General features: G+C 39.7%; 1 protein-coding gene and 1 pseudogene across 1 annotated transcript; both read right to left on the bottom strand.

Annotated features, from left to right (window-relative positions):
* Positions 1 to 536: 536 nt before the first annotated feature.
* LOC139665425 (lactase/phlorizin hydrolase-like) lies at positions 537 to 12,698 on the bottom strand. Its single transcript, XM_071544432.1, has 17 exons — positions 12,095 to 12,698; positions 10,971 to 11,039; positions 10,721 to 10,806; positions 10,488 to 10,581; positions 9,995 to 10,079; positions 8,656 to 9,319; positions 7,918 to 8,566; positions 6,269 to 7,822; positions 5,582 to 5,850; positions 4,514 to 4,804; positions 3,875 to 4,073; positions 2,986 to 3,176; positions 2,486 to 2,592; positions 1,954 to 2,085; positions 1,532 to 1,755; positions 995 to 1,231; positions 537 to 766 (listed from the first exon to the last, which is right to left on the bottom strand). The coding sequence occupies exons 1-17, from the start codon at positions 12,696 to 12,698 to the stop codon at positions 537 to 539; spliced, it is 5,685 nt and encodes a 1,894-aa protein (XP_071400533.1).
* A 109-nt stretch (positions 12,699 to 12,807) lies between these two features.
* On the bottom strand, positions 12,808 to 26,323 carry LOC139665424 (lactase/phlorizin hydrolase-like; annotated as a pseudogene).
* Positions 26,324 to 27,005: the final 682 nt, after the last annotated feature.

The raw sequence follows: 27,005 nt of genomic DNA, 5'->3' as shown, positions 1-27,005 counted from the left end.
TCATTTTGAAACAAACCTCTCCCAACAGATCCTGGGCCTCTGTCAGCCAAGATCCAAACTATAGGAATCAACTTCAGCTGATCTCCAAAAGCTGACAGCTGACAGGACACTGTTCAATACGCTGCACAACTCAGCTGCATGCTTTCAGAAGCATACCGCCACATTGCTATCATAACCTGGCAAAATGTGAAATCACTGTCCTAACAACCTGGAAACTTCTATATGAAATAATGTGTACGCAAAAGTTTTCAAACATGCACAGGAGTCCAACAACATTTTGGTTCCAGTATCTTTTATAGTAGACAAAAGCTACACTTGGTGATACTATTGCTGAGTCTGTTTTAAGGTTTAGTTTAGTTTACATAGGTAGTATAGGTGTTCATAGAAGAGTAACACAAGGCTGAAAATAAAGCTAAATGGCACCTAAATAGGCATCTGAAAACCATACAAGTATTAGCAAATACTATTTAACCCAGGTGTGTATAACAGATAGAGTAGCTTGCAATAAATGTTTTCATACAACTCCAGAACTGTCCTCACATTCTCTCCATCCTGAGGGATTCCACAGTTGTTGTCTTTAACTTCCTTTTAGCCCTCAAGAGCCGGTAGACCACAAATATGACCCCAATTACACTTAAAAGAAGAAGTACAAAGATAACATAGAGTGCCAATTCAGCATCATGAGCTGAGAGCTCCAGACCCAAGAAGTCCACCATGTTCAGGGGGAGGACAGGGACAGGTGTGGTCACAGTGGGGGCACTTGTAGCTGTGGTAAGAGAGAGACAAGACACAAGCAAAAATTCCATCATTAATTCCAACTATTTTATTGCAACCGTTCTGCATTTAGACATGGGATAAAGTCTGCTTCAAAGAATTACATTAGTATTAGTTTTAGTGGCACATGGCCTGAAGGCTGTTTCAAGGGTGTTTCCACTCTGCCAAGAATAACATGATGATAGTGGCTTTAAATCAGTAGATTTTTGCATTACGTTACCTTCAGGTTCAGGGTTCAAACACTCATGGGGCCCAAGCGCTGGGTCTGGGAAGCCATTGCAAGTGATAATGGTGGCATAGCGAGAAGCTGAGCCTTTAGAGATGCGAGGAAGGGTGGGGTCGGACCGGTTCACAAAGAAAAGTCCAAATCGCTCGGCGAAGCCAGCAGCCCACTCAAAATTATCCATCAATGACCAGGCTGTGTAGCCTCTCAAATCAACTCCATCCAGACGAAGGGCTGAAAGGTCAACATTAACTAGCATGATCATGTATGTACATATGATTGAAGAGTCGATGACTCATTCTTTCCTGCTCAGTTGCTTGAGCTACTAAAACAAAGTGTCCTATTCTCTAATTCACCTCTAAAATTAAAAGGAATGCATGCAAACAAGTTGTGGCAATGAAGTGAAACATCAAGTTAATTTTTTTCCATAATCTTTTCCAAATTCTCAATTGCACAATTTCTTAATTATAAATAATGAGATCATACAAATCAATTAATTTCCATCAATCCATCCAACACTGACTGTTGATGTACCTTTCAGGGCCTGGTTGATGTAGCTCTCATAGTAATGCTTTCTGTGGAGGTCATTCAGGTCTACTGCTCCTCGTTCTGAGATCCCATTCTCTGTGACGTAGATGGGTGGGTTTCCATACTCATCCTTGATAAAATTGAGGATCCTCCTGAATCCAAATGGAGTGATCTTCAGCCAGAAGGAGCCTGACTCAATCCAGCTGCGGTCCTGGATGCTTCCAGCACCCCTGGATGTTGGATTGGACATCAACTCATGATCAATCCAACGCACATAAACTAGATACATCTATGTAAATATATTAACTTCACTCTGGCACCTACTGTATGTGATCGTTTGATTCCCACTGGGACCACACATCATGCACATAAAAACATCCACCAAATGTCTTATGTTGGCTCAGTGTCTTTTTCAAATCTAAGCTTACCTGTCGCCTTCATAATCCTGTCGATCTCCAAAGTCAACAGGAAATGCCAGAATTGTGGTGTAATGGTTGAAGCCAAAGTAATCATGAGTCCCTTTGATCCTCTTGATTTCCTCGGGTTTGAACTCAGGAAGCCTTAGTTTAAGAGAAAAGTGTTTTTCAAAGACCAATCCAGAATTTTCTGTCCATTTAAATTTTAGGTGTACATATAACAATACATACAGTATGTATATGCATTGTGAACAGCCTCAAAATACATCTTAGACTCATGCTTAACTGCCAGATACTGTCAGTCTAGGCTTCTAAGTTGCACCAATAAATTCGAGAGTGAAACATTTTTCATTTTAGTGAATCAAAACATAAACAAAGCTGGCAGTGGGGCGACAGTGTGTCAATAGAGCATGCCATAATGAATTTACAGATCGGGGAGTTTAACACAGAGGGTACTGCAAATACTGGCTAAGCCATATTAATATTATATATCAAACCACTTTGATTTTTATGCTTTTAATGGTATGAACTATCTCTCATTTACCGTGATTTAGGCAGACCTGCAGCAAGGCTTCTCTCACGAATGATGGTTTTCATTACGTCATTATAATCTCCATTGAAAATTGGGTGGGCAAACCAGCCAATGAAGAACTATGGAAAAATCACAGCTGATGATATTCAGAACATCCAGGGCTCAACCAAGCCAACCTTAATCCTGATAGTATAGTCCATACATTTAGTCCACTGACATGGAAAATTCATATATCCACATAATTCTTAGTTTTTGTTGTAACCTGCTTGGGATACCAGATGGGTGGGGTTTACCACATAGCACAATACAATGAATGCCAGAAGGTTTCAATGAAATGCATTTGAATCTGCATTTAGTAAGCTTTTCTGTGATTTTCAACTTATCTGACACTAACTGAACTTCCCTGATGCACAAAGCCCCTCTTCATCTGGTACTCCATGGCGATTAAAATAAACACTACACATTATTTGCAAATACTATTAGACCCAGGTCTGGTATCCAGACATATCTACCTGCAGGATGCGTCTGGCTGCATCCACATCCTCCTGTTTATGTGGGTTCCGTGGCTCCACCCAGTCAGAATTGATGGTGATGGAGATGAGGCCACCCTGCTTTGCACGGTACTTGTCGTTGTACACGTGCCAGGCCTCAGCATGGGCCTTGATCAGGTTGTGACCAGCAATATACTGCTTACCCACAATGCCTGATACACATGAGGTGTTATTAAAAGGGTCGTTAAGCATATTCATCATCAGACAACATGGCTAGAATATGTCCTTACATACCAATTTCCACTTTTCAATGTGCAGTGGAATTGTTTCATCTGTATATAGATTAATTATTTCCACTCTGAAGATAACAACTGTGCACAGGACAACTACAACATATAGAACCTACAGAACCTACTACTTATTTTTAAATAAGATATACAGTCATTCATTAAATTAAATTAAATTAAATTAAATTAAATTAAATTAAATTAAATTAAATTAAATTAAATTAAATTAAATATGCATTACTGTCTCCTACATCCTACATCTGTGATGGCATACAAATGTATAGTCTCTTAGAGAATTAATGCAAAAGATGGAAATAATTACTGTGAAAGAATCAAGGATGATTTACTTGGCATTAAGAATACATTTTGTGGTTTGGATCAGCTAATTTGATGTAAAAGTTAAAAAATTATCATTGAATGAGTCCACAAAGTCCCATACTATACATTGTCAATGGAGTCTCCAAGTGATATATTGGCATGACACAACAAATTGGAGAACTGAGTCTGAGTAACAGATGATCACAAATACTGATTAGACAGCACTGAGCACACATATATTCCTATATTGAATGGTAAAAAGTGATTAAAGCAGAAAGCATTTCAAGAGAATGTTGTTTGTTTACCTGGAGCAAAGGTACCATATCCATAGCCAAGGTTGGCCACAATGTAGGGTTCATTGAGCGTGATCCAGAACTTCACTCTGTCTCCGAGTCGGCTGAATACCACATCGGCATAATCTCTGAATCTCTGGACAGTGGTTTCATTCTCCCAGCCCCCCACTTTCTGCAGAGCCAGAGGAAGGTCCCAGTGGTACAGAGTGACCTGAAGAATGGAGAAAATTGGTAAGAGGTTGAAACAGTGCACTGTCTCCCCACAGGTGAATTTATTCCCGGAAGCCCAAATTTGTGTCTCACATGGTGTTGCTTGTTGAAAGAAGTTGATTTGAGGTAGTTTAAAAACCCATTAAAAATGATGTTGCACCTGCATGATTACCATGCATTAAATATCAATGGCACGTGAATGTAAATATGAATGCTGATGTTTGTGTTGTGATAACCATGCATTATAATTTCACTGTGTATTAAAATATTCTATGAAAAAAAATGTATACTTTTATCTCAAATCCTCTACACTAGATTAATAATATAAATCTGATCCTGATATACTGTCTTTGTTACAAAAATAAAATCTAAAAAATGGAATTCAGTTAAGTAACTGACGCCTTGTAAAGGAAAGAATATTACAAAGGCAACACTACCTACCTGAGGCTGAATATTGGCAGCTTCCAAGGCATCCAGTAATCTATGGTAGTAGTTGAGCCCAGCCTCATTGATGTGTTTATTGGTGCCATCAGGAAGCACCCTGGTCCAGGATATGGAGAAACGATAGTGGGTCACCTTTAACTTCTTCAGCACCTCCACATCCTTGTCAATCTTGTTGTAGCTATCACAAGCAATATCGCCGTTGTCATTGTTGCCCACTCTCAGAGGAGTATGGGTAAACTTGTCCCAGATGCTCAGTCCCTTTCCATGGGCTCTCCAGCTCCCTTCAATCTGGAATAAAAGGAAAGTAATATACGCGGTAGCAATGGCAAAAGTTCCTCCATCCTTCTCGCCCATGGTCCCTGCATTTAGTAAAAAGTAGGAAGTCCATGGCAGTTTTATCTGTACATGGCCTGTTACATCCCAGTTAGATGGGACACAACTTTTGTTGTTTGATCATGATATTCAGTCAGGTGTAAATGAACAGAAAACATGCTTTGTTGGTATTGCTGTCACATCATCCACATCTAATTTGGAGGTAGTCAGGCAAACATTATGATCAGAATTTAACATAGTCTAGAAATGATCCAGCCACAATACACATACAGTATAAGTATGGAATGGAAATATGAGAGATGCACAATGGACATATTTTGGATATGTGGATACACAGCGAAGTGGTCTCATAATATCAAATCTCAAATATCACACTACAATGATAAGAAAATTACATCTGGTGTCTAGATGCCAGATGTTTTTAGAATTTGTAACTCAACTAAGTAAGGAAACAGGGGAATAAACTATTGAATGTATCTATTTCCTTTTTTATTTTAGGAATTTAAAATTTCTTTCATACATGCACAGTTATATGTTGTCATTACACCAGAGAGGTGAGAGTGCATGGACAGCCAGGAGTTTCATCCCTGGAGCAGGCAGGGTTTCAGTATCTTGTTCAAGGGTACTTCAACAGTGAACACATTGCAAGGATCAAACCACCTCATACCGTGCCAGTATGCCTGAAGTACACTCTGCCTTTTAACAAAAGGAAATGTGTTGGACCATGCTTACCTGGTAAGAGGCGCTGGCAGTGCTCCAGCTAAAGCCTTTGGGAAACTGTCCATAAAGTATCTTTTCATCATCTGGTTTAGGGAAGCCATTGTCCTTGATGACTTGGTAGTAGTAATGGGCTGAGTGTTTGGGTGTCCTTGGCCGGTTTGGGTTTGTGAAGTCGATGTGATGGAGCCCAAATCCTACTTTGTACCCACTGAGCCACTCAAAAGAATCCATAAGAGATGATGCTATGTATCCTCTCACCTTCACACCATCTAGATTATGAGCTATGGAATATGATATTAGGATATAAATAACATAATTACCAATAAAAAAGGATATATTTTAACATAGCATAATTAACATATATTTTATACAAAAACGTAAAATTTCAATATTTTTGTAAAATAATATTTTGCATAGTAATTAACAATTTCAGTTTTCAATTTTCAGTAATTTATTAATTGATTTAAGATAGAAATATAAAGTAGACTGACTCATTTGTTAGTGCTGGCTAAATCTTGCTGATATTTAAGTAGTGATTACCAGAGAAATACATTTCTTTCCAGTTTCATTTTATGCTTAAAACAGCCCTTAGGCCAAAGAACCATAGGAAGGTCACATGAAAAACAGAAATTAAATGAGAAAATCCAACACATTGTAAGTTTGAGATATGAAACTGCAATAATTGGTGTGCACACTGACCTTTTAGAGCCTCATCAATGTAGGTTTTATAGTAGAATATTCTGTCAGTGTCATCAACTGTGCTCTTTGTGTCTGTAGCTACTCCATTCTCTGTAATGTAAATCTCTGGATCTCCATACTCCTCCTTGATCCAGTTGAGGAGCCTTCTCAAGCCCCATGCTACAGCTCTCTGGTTACTGATGGCAGTGGTTGGTGAATCACCCTCCTCTGCTTCTGACAAGTCCCGATCATAGTCATAGGACTGTGGGGTGAGCCGAGCTGTGATATGGCTTGCTATCTTTGTAGTGTAATGATTTATGCAGAATATGTCAGCAGTTCCCCTGATGTAGGCCTTTTCTTCTTCAGTGAAGGCAGGTAGTCTGGACTCTGAAAGACCTTGGAGTTCACTCTTGTTTCCAACTTGCCACTTCATTGCATCAGGATAGTCTCCATTTTTGAAAATGGGATGTGCAAACCAACCAAGTTGGAACTGCAGAGCGCGGTCAGCAGCTACCACTTCCCGAGGGATGTTGATATCTTTGGGTTCAATCCAGTCAGCATTGAGGGCAATGGATACCAAACCACCTTGGGATTTGCGATACTTCTCATCATAAGTGTGGTAGGTCTTGGCATGTGCTTTTATAAGGTTGTGAGCAACTCTGTATGGTGCATCTCCTGGCTTCTTAACATTTGGTGGGATCTGCCCGAGTCCATATCCTGACCATGCGATTGTATGAGGCTGGTTGAAGGTCATCCAAAACTTCACTCTGTCCCCAAAGGTGGCAAAGCAGAAGTCGCAGAAGTCATTGAAAATGTCAATCATGTTTACATTGTCCCAACCATTGAGGTTTTGCAAAGCTTGAGGAAGGTCCCAATGGTAGAGTGTCACCATGGGTGTGATGTTATATGCAAGGAGGCCATCAATGAGCCTATTGTAGTAGTCAACACCTTTTTGGTTCAAGGAAGTGTGCTGACCATTGGAAAAGATCCTGGACCAGGATAGAGAGAATCTGTAGGACTTTATCCTCAGAGCCCGAAGCATGTACAGGTCCTCTTCCAGTCTACTGTAGCTGTCACAGGCTACATCTCCATTGGCATTAGCAGGAATAGTGCCAGGTTTCTGACTGAATGTATCCCAGACACTAGGTCCTTTACCATCAGCATTCCAGCCACCCTCAATCTGGTAAGCAGAAGATGACACTCCCCAGTGGAAGCCTTGTGGGAAAATACCATAGTGGTAGAGTTTCCTTTGAAAATTGGTTTGGCTTGAGAATTTCTTCCATACAACTTTTGCTTGGGATGGGACTTTGGAAGGGGGCATTGAATACAACTTTTTTGGTTCCAAGTTTTTCAAACCCTGTACATAAAAAAAATCTTTTGTGGAAGCAAACCCATTTTTCTCAATAACCTCAGCGTAAAAATAGGCAGATTGCTTTGGAGTCCTGGGCCTGTCAGGCAGGTCAAAGTTGACATGGTGTAATCCAAAACGTTCACTGTAGCCTTGTGGACCTTCAAAGCCATCCATGAGTGATTGGACAGTGAAACGCTGCACATCTATTCCATCCAAATGGATTGCTATTTAGAGAATAAAGACATTCAGCCATTTAACTCCATTAAGCATGATATTGTATATTAAATTTGGATTGATCAACAATTTCCCACCAACATACCTTTCAGTGCTTCATTGATGTAGCTCCTCATATACTCTATTCGACTGGTATCATTGAGAGAGTCCCCACTGTACTCAGTGGGCATTCCATTCCCAGTTATGTGAACAGGCACCTTGGTAACATTCAGGTACTCTGCAGAGATGTAGTTGAGAAGTCTTCTAAGGCCCCAAGGTGCAGAATGGATCCAGTCAGATGCTGTAGAAGACCAGGAAGGGTCCACATGGGCCTGGAAGTCACCCACCCCCTGAGGGCCAGGGATGCAGCCACCATCACTGTTGTTGACCAAACGGGAGGTATAGTGGTTTAATCCCAAAAAGTCAGCTGTTCCATGTATCCTCTGGCTCTCTTCTACAGTGAAGACTGGAAGAATGGCAGGCTCAGAGAGGGGACATTCATTTGTTTTCTGTTCAATCTGAGTCTTGAGTGTTGTAGGATAATCCCCATCTACAAATATGGGATGGGCAAACCAGCCCAGCATGAACTGCAGGTAGCGATCAGCAGCTGCTACGTCTTCAGGTCTGGAGGGGTCCATGGGCTCAGCCCAGTCTGAGTTCAGGGCAATGCCCACTTTCCCTCCCTGCTTCTTCCTGTGTTTATCATTGTAGACATGCCAAGCCTCAGCATGGGACTTAAGCATATTGTGAGTGACCTGCAAAGGCCACAGAAATGGTAAACTAATGAATAAGGGTGACATTATAACAGAATGTATTTTTGCTAAAGTAAAAATATCACTCTCACCTGGTAGGAGGCAACCACATAGTCCTTTACTCCAGGGGGATGCTCACCAGTTCCATAGCCAGCATGGCTCACCACCCAGGGGCTACTGAAAGTGTTCCAGATCTTGACCCTGTCTCCAAACCTGGAGAAGCAGAAGTCTGCATAGTCCTTAAATGCTTCAACAATGGAAGCATTGGTCCATCCACCATAGTCCTGGAGTGCCTGGGGCAGATCCCAGTGGTACAAGGTGACAACAGGTTGTATGCCAGACTCAATGAGAGCATTGATCAGCTTGTCATAGTAAAGCACCCCTTTCTCAGAATGGCTCCCCTGGTGGCCAGAGGGGAAAATACGGGCCCAGGAGATAGAAAACTGGTAGGTATTGACATGGAGACCTCGAAGGAGGTAGACATCATAATCCACCTTGTGGTAGCTGTCACAAGCCAGATCAGCTGTTTGATTATCAAAAACCTTGTTTTCATGGCCAAAACAGTCCCAAATTGTCTCTCCCTTCCCATCTTCTGACCATCCTCCTTCAACCTTGAAGGACTCACTGGAAGTAGCCCAGTGGAAGCCAATTGGAAACGATTCATTTAGGAAGACATCGCGCTCAGATGTGGTCATGGTGGCAAACTTGCTCCAAATGTTGTGGTATGTTGGGGAAGATGGTGATGTTTGAAGACTGCTGTATACAACATCAGGTTGGTGTGAATGACTTTAAGAAAGAAAGTGGAATAATATTTTAGAAAATAAAATTACTTCACGACAGCTGAACAGATGCTTTTCAGTAAAAATATTAAATTAGTGTTGAAGAGTTAACAGATAGGACCAAACAGGCAACATACTATTTTGGTATCATACATATAAATACCATCTCTGTCAAAGGGAGTGTCAGTTTCTGAAGCTCTTATGAAACTGGCATCTACAGGTGTATTCCCCTTGACTGAACTGAGTGTCATGGTGGCATCACCTACATTAAAACTACCACATAGCAGGATGTAAGTTATTGGGGTGCAGGACCAGAGAAAGCTAGAAATGCTGTGCCTGCAAAATTACAGTCAAGTGATATAACGTTGAATAGAAATCACCATATTTAAATTTAGGTATGGTGGGTGAGGAGGAAAATTAAGTGCAAATGCAAAAGCAAATGTTTTCAAAAGAAGTAATCTCATTTGGTCAAAAATCTCCTGCATTAACTGATTGTTTTTGACTTAACTAGCCCCTCAACTTACCTACACTGCCAAAAGTTGTCCACCAAGACCTGAAATGATCATTTTCATATATCTACACAAAGATGCTGTTTGGATGAATCAGGTTGTATTGTTGAGTAAATCATATTTTTTTATATGCACCAGCATACCTTTTAGGGATAGCGTCAGCTGTGGGTATTTCAAACAAGTCCACAACATCAAATCCAAGAACATTTTCATCTTCATTTCTCAGCTCTGTGAAAATTTCATGAGTGTAATTAAGCATTGATTTATCCTCAAGTGATTATGCAATCCATGAATCCACCCTGCCATTCTTCATTATAAATTTAATTAAATAGTGCAATCTAACTTTTCATACAGGCCATGAAGTAATTATAGACGTGGATTAATCTAACCACTCAACATTTCTTATATTATTGTATATTAGGATTAGTTCAGTAATCCATTTGTGATTTAAACAGGCAAATAAAAATATTGATTTGTTACATATACAATTTAGTTTTCAGTTCTTATTTTGCAAAACATCTGTATTGAAAATGCACACGTACAATGCACATAGCAGGCAATAGTAACTGAGTACTAAGAAGAACTTATTTATCTTAGATTGTAACTCTATTGATTAATGAGTATATGGAAGATTACCTTTTAAGATTTCCGTAAGAGACAGTAACTGGCCAGGAGAGCAGTCATTGATGTTCAGCTCATAAAAGAGAATGGGATTGTCTCCGCTCTTCCCCTACAAGAATACATATGCAATACAAGTGCATGCAACAAAATTCCCAGAATAAGTGAAATGATGCTTAAAGTTAGGGTTTATTACATTATTATTTATATAGGTATGAGATTGATAACTGTATCTTGAAAAAGATACATACCATTAGGCTTTGCAGTCCCTCTTCTAGGTTTTCTCTGGTGGTGCAGTCATATTGAATTTGTACAGACAGGAAATCAAAATATTTCTGAAACAGAGGTGCAGGTGATAGTGTAGCTAGATGTGGAAAGTGTAAGTATCCTTACATGTGTATCCAAACAGGTTTATGCTGTTAGGAGAAGTCTGGATGTTACATCAATTCATTGTCATATTGCCATACTGGAAAAGCAGCAAACTTCTATTACAGCATGATCTTACCACTAGTTGAGTGTCACAGATAATTGGAACTGTGTTGGCCTTTACCCCAACTGATATACCTCCATCTGAAACACATGATATTAATTTATACTTTTCCTCTCCTATTAGACAGAGAGAATACAGTGTCTTTTCCCCTGCATTACTGCATTCACTTGTCATGACCTTTGTTATACATGGTGATCAGATATGGAAACCAATATCTCCTCAATCACTGCCATCATTACTGTGCACACACAGTCAAGGTTGACAGCTACAACAGAAGATAAGAAAGCTAGTTTCCAAAGTATGATTGTTTCAATCGTTTTCAAAATGCAGAATTAATAGAATACAGAAGTCAGTACTTTAATACATAACTTAACGTATGAACAACCTAACGGTTAATTAAAATTCAAATTAATTAAAAATAGATTTTTGCAATATCAGTGGACTGAGAAAGTCTACCATGATGATTAGGTGAGACCCAAGGAGGTTGGTAATGTCATCACACTAGCATACGCAGACATCAAGCCATTTACTTGGGGTGAGAAAATTATAAAATTATAATAATCAGATCCTCAGACTTCATAACTCATCAGTGTATTGTATGACCATAAATTGTGGCAGTGTAAAAATATTATCATTGGCACAAGTATCAGGACAGTAAACTAAAGAAACTCTGCTTTGCTCCTGACATATTTACAGTGAAAACAGGCGAAAATAGGCAATGCCAATAACAGACAGCTTTATTCTAGATCTTTACTGGTGTCCATGTTTAAATGACAATATCAGCTCAATTTTATCTCACTGTGCCAGCCTTAGGCTTGAAAAAGACCAACGATCCCAATACCCTTTTGCCACTGCCTGTATGGCAGCTTTGCATATTTATCAGGATTCAGTGATTGATACTGGCATTTAAGAACAATTTATATTGAAAATCAGATCAGATTCAGCACACTTGCACATTTTGGAATAATGGCTGACTAGATATTTCACTTTTTAGAGAGTTCTGAATATTTCAGACAGATAAACCATTCTCTATTTCCTACACCTACAGGTTTAAAATGGGCAATCTTGAGTCTTTAGCTTTATAATGAAGTTGCACAAGATCAGGGTACACTCCAATAAAATATTCAGCTCCTACCTCTCCCAGGAAACAGCTGATGGTAATGGTGGTAGATATTGATATGTGCATGGAGGGCTTTATGTATCTCAGCATCCCTCAGCTCATCTAGGTGGCTCAGCGTCACCCAGGAGTTTGCCAGCTCTCCAAACTCTTGGAAAGCAAACTCTGCATACTGCTTAAACACCTCTAACAGCTGTGGACTCTCCCAGCCTCCAAACCTTGATCTGAGGGCTTCTGGTACTGTGGATCCATGAAGGACAACCAGAGGCTGAAGGCCCACCTCCACTAGCTGTTTCAGCAGAGTCTGGTAGCAGGTCACTACAGCCTGTTGGGGCTGGCTGGAGAGGCCTGTAGGCAGGAGCTGAGCCCATGAAAGAGGCACTTTGAAGTGGGTTATCCCCCGGCTCTGGAGGTACTCAAGGTAGACTCTGGATCCTAAAGGTAAGGGACGAGTACAGTCAAAGGTGTCCAGTGCAGTTCCTTCAGAAGCCTTGCCATTCACCTGTTGGTTGGTCATGGGACCGGTGAGAAGTATGGCCTTATGTTGATCATTGTCTTCCTGGCACAAACACCCATAGACACTTATGAAATAAAGAGAGAGAACCTTCCCCAGGAACACCATATTGTCTGAGTAGGGGAATTCACAGAGTCCTTGGATGGCTAACCATTTATAGTGGTGTTGTTTACCGATTTGAACTCTCACACTCAGACCCTGAGTTTCATAACCATCACTACTGTATAGTGGGGTCGCCACTGATGTGATACCTTAGGGTGTGTGTGGTGATAGTGGTCACAGCCTTGAATGGCTGTGATAAAATACGAAGGGTCAAACAGCGGGCAGAGGAGTTTTATGATGAAAGCTACCAAATATCTGGGCACAGGTCACAAAGAAATGATTAGAAAAAATAAAGCCGACTATTGTGTATGAGAAGTGGTATATTAATGTCCAAGGAGGGCCTTTACGCTGGTATGTGTATTACTCCTGAATTGTATTTTAACTTAACTAAATTGGTAAACCTCATAACACTATTAATAATCTAAAGTAAGAATTGCACATTGTTCATAGTGTAAAAAGCATAATTTCAATTTTTTCAGGAAACAAAAAGATAACTATGATAGCATGGCACTAACCGTTTTCAGTTCAAAAATCTATTGTGATATTTGTATATAACATGTGTAATGTAATAAACATTGTATATTTTTTTCCTTTACTCATGCAAAGTACAATAATTAATCATACATTGAATATTTTTTATTCGAAGGCAGAATTTCACATAAATCAACCATTGTACATATCAGATCCATGCATTAATAACTTTGTAGATGCACTTGAATCATATCTGTAAGTTACAATAATCTAATATCTGATGTTAATATCCTATATAAATATAAATATCAATTCCATACATTTTACACTGAAAATCACATTTTATCAAATGTTGCAAAGCAATCAACAACATAGTGCAATAAAACACTTTATTTTAAATATATATATATAAAGCTGCAATAATTCACTTCAGTGGTTTTAAAGCTTACAGTCACAAGAAATACTATATACATTCAGTCTATGTTACTGTACATCAGCCCTCTATTTCTTTACAGGGATTTGAGGTCATTCTTAATTTTAGGTTATTATTTTTGTCCACCAGTCTCGTCACATTTTAGAATTTTAGCATTGTGAGCATTCAACATTAAAGTCAGGTTAGTCAGTCAGTTTAATCAGTTTACTTTAAACATGAAATTATTTTTGGGTTTGCTTTGTTGAAACATAAAAACAAGTATGTCAAGGTAAGATATGGTTACAGGAGTTAAAGGAAACATATTATAGGGTTGTGTGATCACATGAGCCACCTGCAGTTGGTTAAGATGTGCACAGTATTGCTTGTGAAATAAGTGATTGTATTATTGTCCGATCCATCCAATTCTTCACTACTCCTGCCAGCTGTACTTACATCCTCCCCATCTTCAACACTTCCCCAGATGTAGTTTTTAACTTTTTAATGACCTTTTTAGCCTTCATGATCCGCCATAATGAAAAGATTATGCTGACAGCACTCACAATAAGGAATACAAAGATAACGTAGAGAGCAACCTCTGCATCATCAGAGAGTTGCATGCCAAGGAAACTCATGTTGTACATGCTCGTACTTGTGATGTTCTCAAAGGTAGTTGTGATGGTGGGTGTGCTCGTACCTGTGGTGATAAAGTGGCAAGAAACCAGAAAAAACGTTTGAATACCACATACACAAAAAAGTACTGGAGTCACTTGTATGTTGTGTTGGGTGGTAATTACTGTTACTCGCGTCACAGTAATGTTATTACTTTTGCCATTAATTACAGTTTCATTTTTATTTCATTTTAAAAAAATAAGTTGAGACGTTTGCTGTCACCCCCCGTAAATATTAGTCATCCTCTCAATTGATGTGAGCACACACTCACAAGAAATGAGAGAAAACACTTTTTTTTGGAAGTATTTGCTCAGCTTTGATTTTATCAAGTAACAGAAGAACATTGGATATAAACACAATTTGGTTACCATGATCATTCACACAAAAGCACACAGGTGAGGCATTTGAGTTATCCCGAATTTTGATGGTAAGAGATGATGCAATCATCAGTTTTGGGGATATAACATAAAAGCAATATAAAGAGTTGTGTAACAAATTCCTGCTCTCTGGGAACCGCTTATATGTGACTCACCTTCGGGTTCTGGGTTCAAACATTCATGTGGCCAAAGGGCTGGGTCTGGAAAACCGTTGCAGGTGACTATGGTGGTGTAGTGGGAAGCTGAGTTCTTCGGTATGCGAGGAAGAGTGGGGTCAGAACGGTTCACATAGAAAAGACCAAATCTCTCAGCGTAGCCCACGGCCCACTCAAAGTTATCCATCAATGACCAGGCAGTATACCCTCTCGGGTCCATCCCGTCTATCAAGCAGGCTTTTAAAACACAGAGACACACAAGAGATACAGCTGTAAATACACAGACAGGAGTCTTTCTTTCTGAAAAGAAATTGTGTTTGGGTGACTTTTTGGATAGAGGAGAGGGGGAACATATGCAAATTTGTTGTCATGAAGTGAGAAATGATTTAAGAAGAAACATATTTGTCCAAAAAGTGGCTCTGGTGGGAGCATTTATGTTTACTTTTGTGTTGTGTTGTTATACCTTTAAGGGCTTGATTGATATAGTTCTCATAATAGTGCTTCCTGTGGATATCGTCAAAGTCTACTACTCCTTGTTCTGAGACTCCATTCTCAGTAACATAGATGGGTGGGTTTCCATATTCATCCTTGATAAATTTGAGGAGTTTTCTGAATCCAAACGGAGCAATCTTCAGCCAAGAAGAGCCTGTCTCAATCCAGGTTCAATCAGAGATGGTTCCTGCACCCCTGGAGATAGCAAAAATTCAAAAATTATCTAAGAAGGGATACAATTATTCTTGAATTATTCCTGAACCTAACATAGCAATGCATTCTGATGATATGAAACTTTTATATTTTTAATTGCACCATTGAGTATGTAAGCAAAAGTCACCTATCAGCATCGTAGCTTTGCTCCTCCCCATAGTCTACAGGAAATGCCAGGACCGAGGTGTAGTGATTAAGTCCAAAGTAATCATGAGTGCCTTTAATCCTCTTGATCGCTTCAGGAGTAAACTCAGGAAGCCTGTGGATGAGACGCCGTTAACTGTAGGTAAAACAGATTTGGCATGGCTGATTAAAGTAGCCATTATAGTATGTAGACCTACTTAATCCTGTCACAGGTTTCACATTACCAATAAAAAAGTGCCTCAGGGCTCTGTACTTGTCTGTCTCTTATTTACTATATTAATGATCTTGACCAAAATGTGTAAGTGCAAATCTTGATGTCTGTGTTGGTGACATGATTATTTATTGCTGTGCTGCAAACTTTGTCAAAGCCTTTGTAAATGTACAACCTGTATTATGAGTGCTGCCAATCTACATTTTTGGAAGTTTTTCGAAAAACAGGCCACAACATTTCCACCTAATCTTACACTTGAAAGCAAAGTGATTGAAACTGATGAATCTCTCATTCAGGGATATTAATCGATGACTGTCCTTATTTTAAGGCCACATGTCTAGTACCTTCTAAGGAAAGTGTAGCTGAAATTTGGGGTGATGTTATATCTTACCGTGATTCAGGAAGACCTGCAGCAATACTCCTCTCTCGAATGATAGTCTTCATTGTGTCACTGTAGTCTCCATTGAAAATAGGATGTGCAAACCAACCAATGAAGAACTGCAAGAAAATGCAAATTACAACAGTAGACAAGAAATAGTCAACTTTTTAAGAAATACGAAGGAACATGATGCTTGATTTGTGTATGAAAAATGAACACAGTATAAAAGAATATTCATACATTCTATACAAAGTGCTCATTTAAAGGAGTATGGCAGTGTGGTTAATTCCTCATCATGTTCACCTGTTAGCTTACATAAATATCTTCTGTTCACCATTTCAGTCAGTTAATTAGTATTTTAGTTTTGGGTTATGCTTATCTTATACAGCTCCAACTGGCTGCAATAAAGATTACAAAGTGCATCTAAAATTCACCTTATCACCCACAGTCTTCATTTTGAGTGTGTTGTAATGCTAGCTAGTTAACCGGCCAGGCAGCATTAAAATCCTTGAAATTCCAATGTGCAGGGGGCTTTTGTTGAGTAGGAGTCCAGCAAGACAGAAATCTTAGTGTTGCGCCCCTCTGAATAGGGGGAAAATGTAAAAAGGTAAAAAGACAGGACACGCTGCTGCTCTCACGTCTGTATAATGAATGAAGCTTTGCATTTCAATACAATTGTTTCAGTCAAAGCAGTTAGGAAACAACCAAATATATCAGAACATCATTATCCATATCAGAATAAAACATATTTCTACACGTTCTTTTACCATTTCCACCTGTGAAGCATTCATATTACATCAACTGTTTTTTATCTGCTTTAACCATGAAAAATAACAAATATAGATATATATTATTATTCACCTCTACGTCGTATTTTAAGCAGTTATCCTAATGCTTCAAACACATTATACTGTATATTATACTTGTGAGCATGTAACATCAAAAATAGATATACATAACTTCAACATTTTTCAGGTTACACAAAAGAAAAACCGCTCGCTCCCCTTGCTCCAATCTACTCGACACAGCCCTATCACGGTTTCCCTGCTTCATGCTAGCTAACAGAGCCTGCATCGATCGCTAACATTTTGATATTTTGTCTAACCGTGTAACACTCCTTTTAACAACATAAATAGCATGTTATTGGCGTTTTCACAAGCATCGTAACATGTAGAAAATGAGCAAATTAACAAAAATGCATTTACCAACTTTCTTACCTGAATAGGGGGAAAAGGTAAAAAGACAGGACACGCTGCTTCTCTCATGTCTGTATAATGAATGAGGCGCAGGGAACCTCCTTGGTTCCCCCTACAGGACGTTCCTTGCATAGACAAATCAATCACCTACTCAGACCAAAGCAACAGATAAACAGAATAACTTAAAAGAACCCATATGAAAATAACATATACATCTTGTTGTACATTTTCACAACCCTTTCTTTATATCAATTCTATACAACTTATAACTTTATTAAACTGTATTAAAATAACTAACTGTATTAAATTAACTGTATTAAAAGATGGCTTCACTAAATTAAACAGATGAAATGTATGTTTTCACATGACCCTTTTTCATGTCCACTACATTAGCACCTGGCCAAGTAATTGTTGAGTCATTGGTATTGATCAATAAGCCTATCAATCCCTCTAACATACATGATATTAAGGTCATTATGTGCTATGGGGCAGTGCTACAACTTTTTAAATCTTTAAATATTTTTTGCCCTTTAAATTAAGGCAATTAATTAGAGCAGACATCTTCAAGTCCAATATTGTCTGTGTGTACAACATCTTAAATTGTAAAAACTACTTAGGCTATTTACAGTTAAGGTTATGATCAAGTTCAGTAATGGATAGAAAAGACTCAGTTAAGACAAGAATGGCAAGCTAAGGACACGCTTGAGTTTGGGTAATGGGCATAAAAGGTTAAGTTTAGACAGAGATGGTTTAGAAACGAGACGGCGCAACTGCGAGTCATTTCCTGTACCACGTGGGTTTCGCTACTGCCCCGCACCTTTAGGAGACTAGCGGCAGGTCCTGAGTCTATTCACTCCAATGGGAGAAGTGAACGTGAGCACAGATTATGACCGATTCTTTCGCCCCATTGTCACCGAAGTAAATATTGGACCCATTTTTCACAAGCCACATATCTTCCGAACATTCTGACACTAAAATGGCATTTTTTAGACAGACATATCAGGAGAAAATTAACTTTGTTCGAGACCTGTCTCTGTCTCAGCAACACACTCTCGCGAGATCTGGGATCTGAGATTGTTTAACTCGCAAGATAACGTTAGCCAAACTGTGTTAAAATGTTAAACTAATGTCAACTAACTTTCGTGAACGCCCTAGCTAACTAATTTTCGTAATGCTAAATATGGCTGTTAGCTGTGTAAATATCTAATGTTAGCAAAAGAAAATATAAATAGCCTACATAGGAGGGATGGGGGGAGAGGTGACCACGCCCACTTAGGAGACAGGAAGTGTATACCATTTCATACCATTGGCGCAGCTTGTAATGCGTCATCTTGTGTGTATAGAGCATCTTTGGTTTAGACAGTAAGTTATGGCTAGCTTTAGCATTTGCTAATGCTAGTACCAATGGTAGTGGAAAGTGTGACTAAAACTGGGAGTTGAACTCTATCCTCCACTCATAAACCTTAAGTAGCTGACTTACGGCTGCAATCCGATAATCATACCCATGTTATTATTTTTCTGGAAAAAAAAATCCAAAAGAGTATCGGAACACACAAAACTATAAGCCTGTATCAAAAGCGAAAATTCTCATGTGCAAATAGAAAGTCATTGCTAGCCACTAGAGAAGGGCAAAAACTTAATTAGGCCACTACAATCCTTTAAAATCTTACAGAAAATTCAACAGTAAAGAAAACAAGAGGTGCACTAGATTTTCTATGGTTATACTAATGAGCTCCTTACCTGCATGACCCTTCTCGCTGCCTCCACATCCTCCTGCTTATGTGGGTTCCGTGGCTCCACCCAGTCTGAATTGATGGTAATGGAAATTATTCCCTTCTGTGTGGCACGGTATTTCTCATTGTAGAGGTGCCAGGCATCAGCATGGGACTTAATCAGGTTGTGACCTGCAATATATTGCTTGCCCACAATGCCTAAAATGTAGACCCATTTTTTTCAGCAAAAATGTTTGACCAACCAAAATAAGAAAAAAAAAAATCTTGTTTGACTGTGTGTGCAATGTTAAGGATTATTACTAATGCAGGAAAAGAGCCCTGAACATAAAATGTCTGTATTTAACTCATATGACAGCCTGTGATCTGTAAAAGACTCTGATTTAACTAAATCATACAGTACCTGGAGCAAAGTTTCCATATCCATAGCCAAGGTTGGCTACTATGAATGGCTCGTTATGACTGATCCACAACTTAACTCTGTCCCCAAGGCGACTGAAAAGAACATCAGCATAATCTCTGAATCATTCAATGATGGTTTCATTCTCCCAGCCGCCCACTTTCTGTAGAGCCAAAGGCAAGTCCCAGTGGTAGAGAGAAAATTAATGATTGGTTGATATAGGATATTGTCCTCCCATAGGTTTATGGGCACTGATCTTACCTGAGGTTGAATATTGGCTGCATGCAGGGCATCAATCAGTCTGCTGTAGTAGTTGAGTCCAGCCTCACTGATGTGTTTGTTGGTCCCATCAGGCAGCACCCTCGGCCAGGATATGGAAAAACGATAGTGGGTCACCTTCAACTTCTTGAGCACCTCCAAATCTTTATTTTGTTGTAGCTGTCACAACCAATGTCACCGTTGTCGTTGTTGGCAATTTTCCCAGGAGTATGGGCAAATTCATCCCAGATACTCAATCCCTTTCCCTGGGCTCTCCAGTTCCCTTCAATCTGATGCAAGAAGAAAGGATTTTAAACAACCTTTGCTTGTCTGTTGGTTTGCATTTAAAAGCTGATGTGTTAACCAAGACAATAAATTTCAGCTGAATTCTGAGGCCCCAAAAGTATAAAACAGATAATTTCTTAAAAATGTTTTCCGTGGTTTCAGGTTTCCTTAAGGTAGGGAAAGTAGGAAAACTGATGTCACCTGATAGGAGGAACTGGCAGTGCTCCAGTTGAAGCCCATTGGAAAGTGTACATGAATTGGCTTCTCCTCATCTGGTATACGGAATCCGTTGTCTTTCATGACTCGATAGTAGTAGTGAGCTGAGTGTTTGGGTGTCCTTGGCCGGTTTGAGTTTGTGAAGTCGATATGGTGGAGCCCAAATCCTACTGTGTAACCATTGAGCCACTCAAAAGAATCCATGAGAGATGATGCTGTGTATCCTCTCACCTTTACACCATCCAGGTTATAAGCTGTGGGAACACCAGATTTGTCTTGCCTTTTTGTAATAATAGATAATTTCGCCTACGTAATTATCTCATGATACATGAGTAAAGATTTGTCATTATTGTTGATATCATCATGAAAGAGGGGCCGTGCTCATATAAACACATGTATCGTAACTGTGTATATAACATTCACTATTGTGTGGTGCAACTCACCCTTTAGAGCTTCATCAACATAGGTTTTGTAGTAAAAAAACTCTGTCAGTGTCATCAACTGTGGTCTTTGTATCTGTAGCTACTCCATTCTCTGTAATGTAAATCTCTGGATCTCCATACTCCTCTTTGATCCAGTTGAGAAGCCTTCTCAAGCCCCATGCTACAGCTCTCTGGTTACTGATGGCAGTGGTTGGTGAATCACCCTCCTCTGCTTCTGACAAGTCCCGATCATAGTCATAGGACTGTGGGGTGAGCTGAGCTGTGATATGGCTTGCTATCTTTGTAGTGTAACGATTTATGCAGAATATGTCAGCAGTTCCCCTGATGTAGGCCTTTTCTTCTTCAGTGAAGGCAGGTAGTCTGGACTCTGAAAGACCTTGGAGTTCACTCTTGTTTCCAACTTGCCACTTCATTGCATCAGGATAGTCTCCATTTTTGAAAATGGGATGTGCAAACCAACCAAGTTGGAACTGCAGAGCGCAGTCAGCAGCCACCACTTCCCGAGGGATGTTGATATCTTTGGGTTCAATCCAGTCAGCATTGAGGGCAATGGATACCAAACCACCTTGGGATTTGCGATACTTCTCATCATAAGTGTGGTAGGTCTTGGCATGTGCTTTTATAAGGTTGTGAGCAACTCTGTATGGTGCATCTCCTGGTTTCTTAACATTTGGTGGGATCTGCCCGAGTCCATATCCTGACCACGCGATTGTATGAGGCTGGTTGAAGGTCATCCAAAACTTCACTCTGTCCCCAAAGGTGGCAAAGCAGAAGTTGCAGAAGTCAGTGAATATGTCAATCATGTTTACGTTGTCCCAACCGTTGAGGTTTTGCAAAGCTTGAGGAAGGTCCCAATGGTAGAGTGTCACCATGGGTGTGATGTTATGTGATGATAGTAGACCATCAATGAGCCTATTGTAGTAGTCAACACCTTTTGGGTTCAAGGAAGTGTGCTGACCATTGGGAAAGATCCTGGACCAGGATAGAGAGAATCTGTAGGACTTTACCCTCAGTGCCCGAAGCATGTACAGGTCCTCTTCCAGTCTGTGGTAGCTGTCACAGACTACATCACCATTGGTGTTACCAGGAATAGTGCAAGGTTTCTGACTGAATGTATCCCAAACACTAGGTCCTTTACCATCAGCATTCCAGCCACCCTCAATCTGGTAAGCAGAAGATGACACTCCCCTAAGGAAACTGTAAGGGAAGGTACCATAGTGGTACAGTTTCCTCTCAAATTTGGACTGGTGTGAGAACCACTCCCAAACAATCTTGGATTTGGACGGGACATCAGATGGGGGAAGAAAAGATCGCTTTACAGATTCATTGTATTTCAAACTTTGTGAAGTCTGTGAAGAGATACTTTTTCTTGCCGTAGCAAACCCATTTTTCTCAATAACATTTGAGTAAAAATAGGCAGACTTCTTTGGAGTCCGTGGTCTGTCAGGCAGGTCAAAGTTGACATGGTGCAATCCAAAATGTTCACTGTAGCCTTGTGGGCCCTCAAAACCATCCATGAGAGATTGGACAGTGAACCGCTGCACATCTATTCCATCCAAATTGATTGCTATTTAGAGAAAAGCAAAGTCATGTTCTATTCGACCACTGAAATATAGGCAAATACAGTATAACATAGGAATAAGGATATCTTGGCAAAATGGAATCGTATCTTGGCAATAACCTACCTTTCAGTGCTTCATTGATGTAGCTCCTCATATACTCTATTCGACTGGTATCATTGAGAGAGTCCCCACTGTACTCAGTGGGCATTCCGTTCCCAGTTATGTGAACAGGCACCTTGGTAACATTCAGGTACTCTGCAGAGATGTAGTTGAGAAGTCTTCTAAGGCCCCAAGGTGCAGAATGGATCCAGTCAGATGCTGTAGAAGACCAGGAAGGTTCCACATGGGCCTGAAGTCACCCACCCCCTGAGGGCCAGGGATGCAGCCACCATCACTGTTGTTGACCAAACAGGAGGTATGGTGGTTTAATCCAAAGAAATCAGCTGTTCCATTTATCCTGTGGCTCTCTTCTACAGTGAAGACTGGAAGACTGGCAGGCTCAGAGAGGGGACATTCATTTATTTTCTGTTCAATCTGAGTCTTGAGTGTTGCAGGATAATCCCCATCTACAAATATGGGATGGGCAAACCAGCCCAGCATGAACTGCAGGTAGCGATCAGCAGCTGCTACGTCTTCAGGTCTGGAGGGGTCCATGGGCTCAGCCCAGTCTGAGTTCAGGGCAATGCCCACTTTCCCTCCCTGCTTCTTCCCGTGTTTATCATTGTAGACATGCCAAGCTTCAGCATGGGACTTAAGCATATTGTGAGTGACCTGCAAAGGCCACAGAAATGGTAAGCTAATGAATAAGGATGACAGTATGACAGCAAGTATTTTTTGCTAAAGTAATAACATCACTCTCACCTGGTAGGAGGCAACCACATAGTCCTTCACTCCAGGGCGATGCTCACCAGTTCCATAGCCAGCATAGCTCACCACCCAGGGGCTACTGAAAGTGTTCCAGGTCTTGACCCTGTCTCCAAACCTGGAGAAGCAGAAGTCTGCATAGTCCTTAAAAGCTTCAACAATGGAATCGTTAGTCCATCCACCATAGTCCTGGAGAGCCTGGGGCAGATCCCAGTGGTACAAGGTGACAACAGGTTGTATGCCAGACTCAATGAGAGCATTGATCAGCTTGTCATAGTAAAGAGCCCCTTTCTCAGAATGGCTCTCCTGGTGGCCAGAGGGGAAAATACGGGCCCAGGAGATAGAAAACTGGTAGGTGTTGACATGGAGACCTCGAAGGAGGTAGACATCGTAATCAACCTTGTGGTAGCTGTCGCAAGCCAGATCAGCTGTTTGATTATCAAAAACTTTGTTTTCATGGCCAAAATGGTCCCAAATTGTCTCCCCCTTCCCATCTTCCTTCCAGCCACCTTCAACCTTGAAGGACTCACTGGAAGTGGCCCACTGGAAATCATCGGGAAGGAATCTCTTTCAGATGAGGTCATGGTGGCAAACTTGCTCCAGATTTTGTGGTAGGTTATGGAAGAACCTTTAAAGAATGAGAAAGAACTTTTTATTATTTAATTTATTATAACATTTACAGACAATTGCATATCATCTTCCAAAATGTTGTATTGTTCATGAAAATTATTTAATCAAAGTAGAGGTTTACGAGCACCCTTGTAGTAACACACACAAACAAACTTTCTATGTTCAGGTAGATTCTGGTTGTATTTTTCAGTTTCGAAATTCAAGTCAATTTTAGTTTTCAGTATGTACCTTTTAGGTGTAGTCTCAGCATTAAGCATTTCAAACAGATCCACAACATCAAATCCAAGAACCTGCAGGTCATCATTTCCCAGAGCTGGAAGAATTTAATTAGCTGAATAAGACAATTACATATCTACAAATGGTTATGGAGTCCATGAATTCATAATGCTATTTTCAATTATACAAATCATTATTCAGTGTACTTCATCTCCTCATACTCATCATTAAAAGAAATGAGCACTTGTGGATCAAGTGCAATTATTCAATATTGCATATATCACAGTATGTAACGTTAACACTAAAATCTTCACTCATTAGCTGTACATTTAACCTTCTTTGCATATTCAGAAAGAATTATACATCAGCACCACATAGAAATGGAATGGAGAGACAAAGCAAAACTGTAATATTTGCACTAATGGGGAATCCCCTATTGTGTCTGCCTTCCCATTCTTTCCAGTCGTGTCCTTCACCTTCATTTGTATATATGCACAATGGGAGAGCTGTAGAGAACTGTTTTAAAACTCAATTTATCTTAAACTGTAAATAGTGCCACTAATTCACAATATGTTATTCTAACTTTGTTGATTAATGTGTTCTAGTGGCTTTACCTTGTAGGACTTTGGTAAGACCCAAGAACTGTCCCAAAGAACAATCTCTGATGTTCACCTCATGAAAGAGAAGCGGTTTGTCGCCAATGATTTTCTGTAAGAAAACATAAACATACAATAGAATTCAGAGTTGGGGTTCACTACATTTTAATAAAAAAAAAAAAATGAGATTAATCATTTCAACTTGGAATAAATAGATACATACCTTAAAGATTTGCAGCTCCTCTGCTAAGTTTTCTCTGGTGGTGCAGTCATATTGAATTTTTACCAATAGGTAATCTAAGGATTTCTGTAACAGACGTGCATGTTTATCACAGAAGTCACATTATCCTTGTATGCTTATTCAGCACTGTGCTGAATGAATGTGTGTAATTTTTATATTAAAGTAGTAGTAGTCTTGATTTTTCACCTAGCGCACTAAAATGATGCTTATTTTCACATTTAATATTTTCTCATCATGATCTTACCAAAATGGAGCATCACTTTGGTAGATAGTTGGAACAGTGTTTGCTTTTACACCAACTGATACTTTTCCATCTGAAACATAAGATGCGTTTATTCAATTCTAAATCTTTTCCACTCTTAACAGAGACAAAGTAACAGAAAAGTCACCATGACCATGAAAACATCACCATGACCTTTTTTGCACATGGTGATCATATATGGAAGAAATATAAATATATATACATCACCAAAGTAATTACTGTACATATAATGGCAAGGTTGACAGTTGTAAATGAGGATAAAAATTTTAGTTTCCAAAATGTGACACACCAAAGGGCATTGGTAAAATAAAGGAAATTAGAATTTTGAATTATATTTTAATGTATTCAAATACAATTTAAATAATAATAATAATAATAATTGAAAGATTAATTCAAATTAATGTGTGTATCACTTTTAAGACAGGAAAAAACATCTCAAAAAGCCTTTCTGTGAATTAGGATATGTTTTTTCCTTTGCTGAAAAGTATAGCTATGTAACCTGCGGAGGATGCTTTTTTCAAATTTTATATTACAAATCAGTTTTACTTATATCCTCATTTCCTATAGTACCAACTTTTCAAGCAATATGTTTTCGCCATTTGTCTTAATGAAACTGCAAGATCAACTACTGTCTTAACTACTGTCCTACTGGCTCTTACCTTTTCCAGGAAACAGCTGATGGTAACGGTGGTAGATATCGACATGTGCATGGAGGGCTTTATGTATCTCAGCATCCCTCAGCTCTGCATACTGCTCAAACACCTCTAACAGTTGTGGACTCTCCCAGCATCCAAACCTTGATCTGAGGGCTTCTGGTACTGTGGATCCATGAAGGACAACCAGAGGCTGAAGGCCCACCTCCACTAGCTGTTTCAGCAGAGTCTGGTAGCAGGTCACTACAGCCTGTTGGGGCTGGCTGGAGAGGCCTGTAGGCAGGAGCTGAGCCCATGACAGGGGCACTTTGAAGCGGGTTACCCCCCTGCTCTGGAGGTACTCAAAGTAGACTCTGGATCCTGCAGGTAAGGGGTGAGTACAGTCAAAGGTGTCCAGTGCAGTTCCTTCATAAGCCTTGCCATTCAGTTCCTTCACCTGTTGGTTGGTCATGGGACCAGCGAGAAGTATGGCCTTGTGTTGATCATTGTCTTCCTGGCACAAACACCCATAGACACTTATGAAATAAAGAGAGAGAACCTTCCCCAGGAATGCCATATTGTCTGAGTAGGGGAATTCACTGAATGCTTGGATGGTTAACCTTTTATAGTGGTGTTGTTTACCATCTTGAACTCTCACATTCAGACCCTGAGTTTCATAACCATGACAATACAATATTACCTCTTGCTGAGTTTATGGTGCTTGCAGTAATAGTGGTCACAGCCTTGACTTGGTCTGAAATTCTGAAGTGTAATGCAGCTGGTAGGTGAGATGACATCCCCACCCTGCAAATGACAAGTTCCTCTATTCAGGACCTGAGACTGAGAGAGACAAAACTCCAGAGCTACTTTCTCTATTGTGATGGCATCTCGCCTGTCATTTTCCACCTCATTAGTTTTGTTAAATAAAGTTTCAAAACACTTCAGAGGGATAGGTTTCCCATGCACAAAATTATCACCCCCTGTCATTGTAATTATTTGTCCATATTATTTCACATTATTTGTTAAGTCACACAAGTGACTATAGGTTGCTCTAGTGTGGGAGGCTTCTGTAGAATTGAAACATCTTTCTGTAGCATATATTGGTTAGCAGTATTTAGTTAATTATTACAGTGAATCTTCCCATTAATAAATAAGAACATAACTCTGATCGCTCTGTGAGCTAAGGCACATATGACACACTTAACAATTTTGTGGGTTCAAATCTGTCTCACTACCTTTGTCCCCTGTCATACTCTCTC

Source organism: Centroberyx affinis, unplaced genomic scaffold (assembly GCF_046629955.1).
Source record: "Centroberyx affinis isolate AG114_WGS23_722 - 3 ecotype Tasmania unplaced genomic scaffold, CSIRO-AGI_Caff_v1 ptg004576l_1, whole genome shotgun sequence".
In the NCBI taxonomy this organism is placed as follows: domain Eukaryota; kingdom Metazoa; phylum Chordata; class Actinopteri; order Beryciformes; family Berycidae; genus Centroberyx; species Centroberyx affinis.
This window is presented reverse-complemented; position numbering and strand designations above follow the sequence as displayed.

What these genes read in the sequence shown, in the direction of transcription:
- LOC139665425 (XM_071544432.1), bottom strand. Translation starts at nt 12,698, where the DNA reads ATGGTGTTCCTGGGGAAGGTTCTCTCTCTTTATTTCATAAGTGTCTAT. An exon ending in CTGCCAGCGCCTCTTACCAG is followed by an intron (nt 4,805 to 5,581) that starts GTAAGCATGGTC and finishes CTTTTATTCCAG; the next exon opens with ATTGAAGGGAGCTGGAGAGC. An exon ending in CAGCCAGACGCATCCTGCAG is followed by an intron (nt 2,593 to 2,985) that starts GTAGATATGTCT and finishes ATTTTTCCATAG; the next exon opens with TTCTTCATTGGCTGGTTTGC.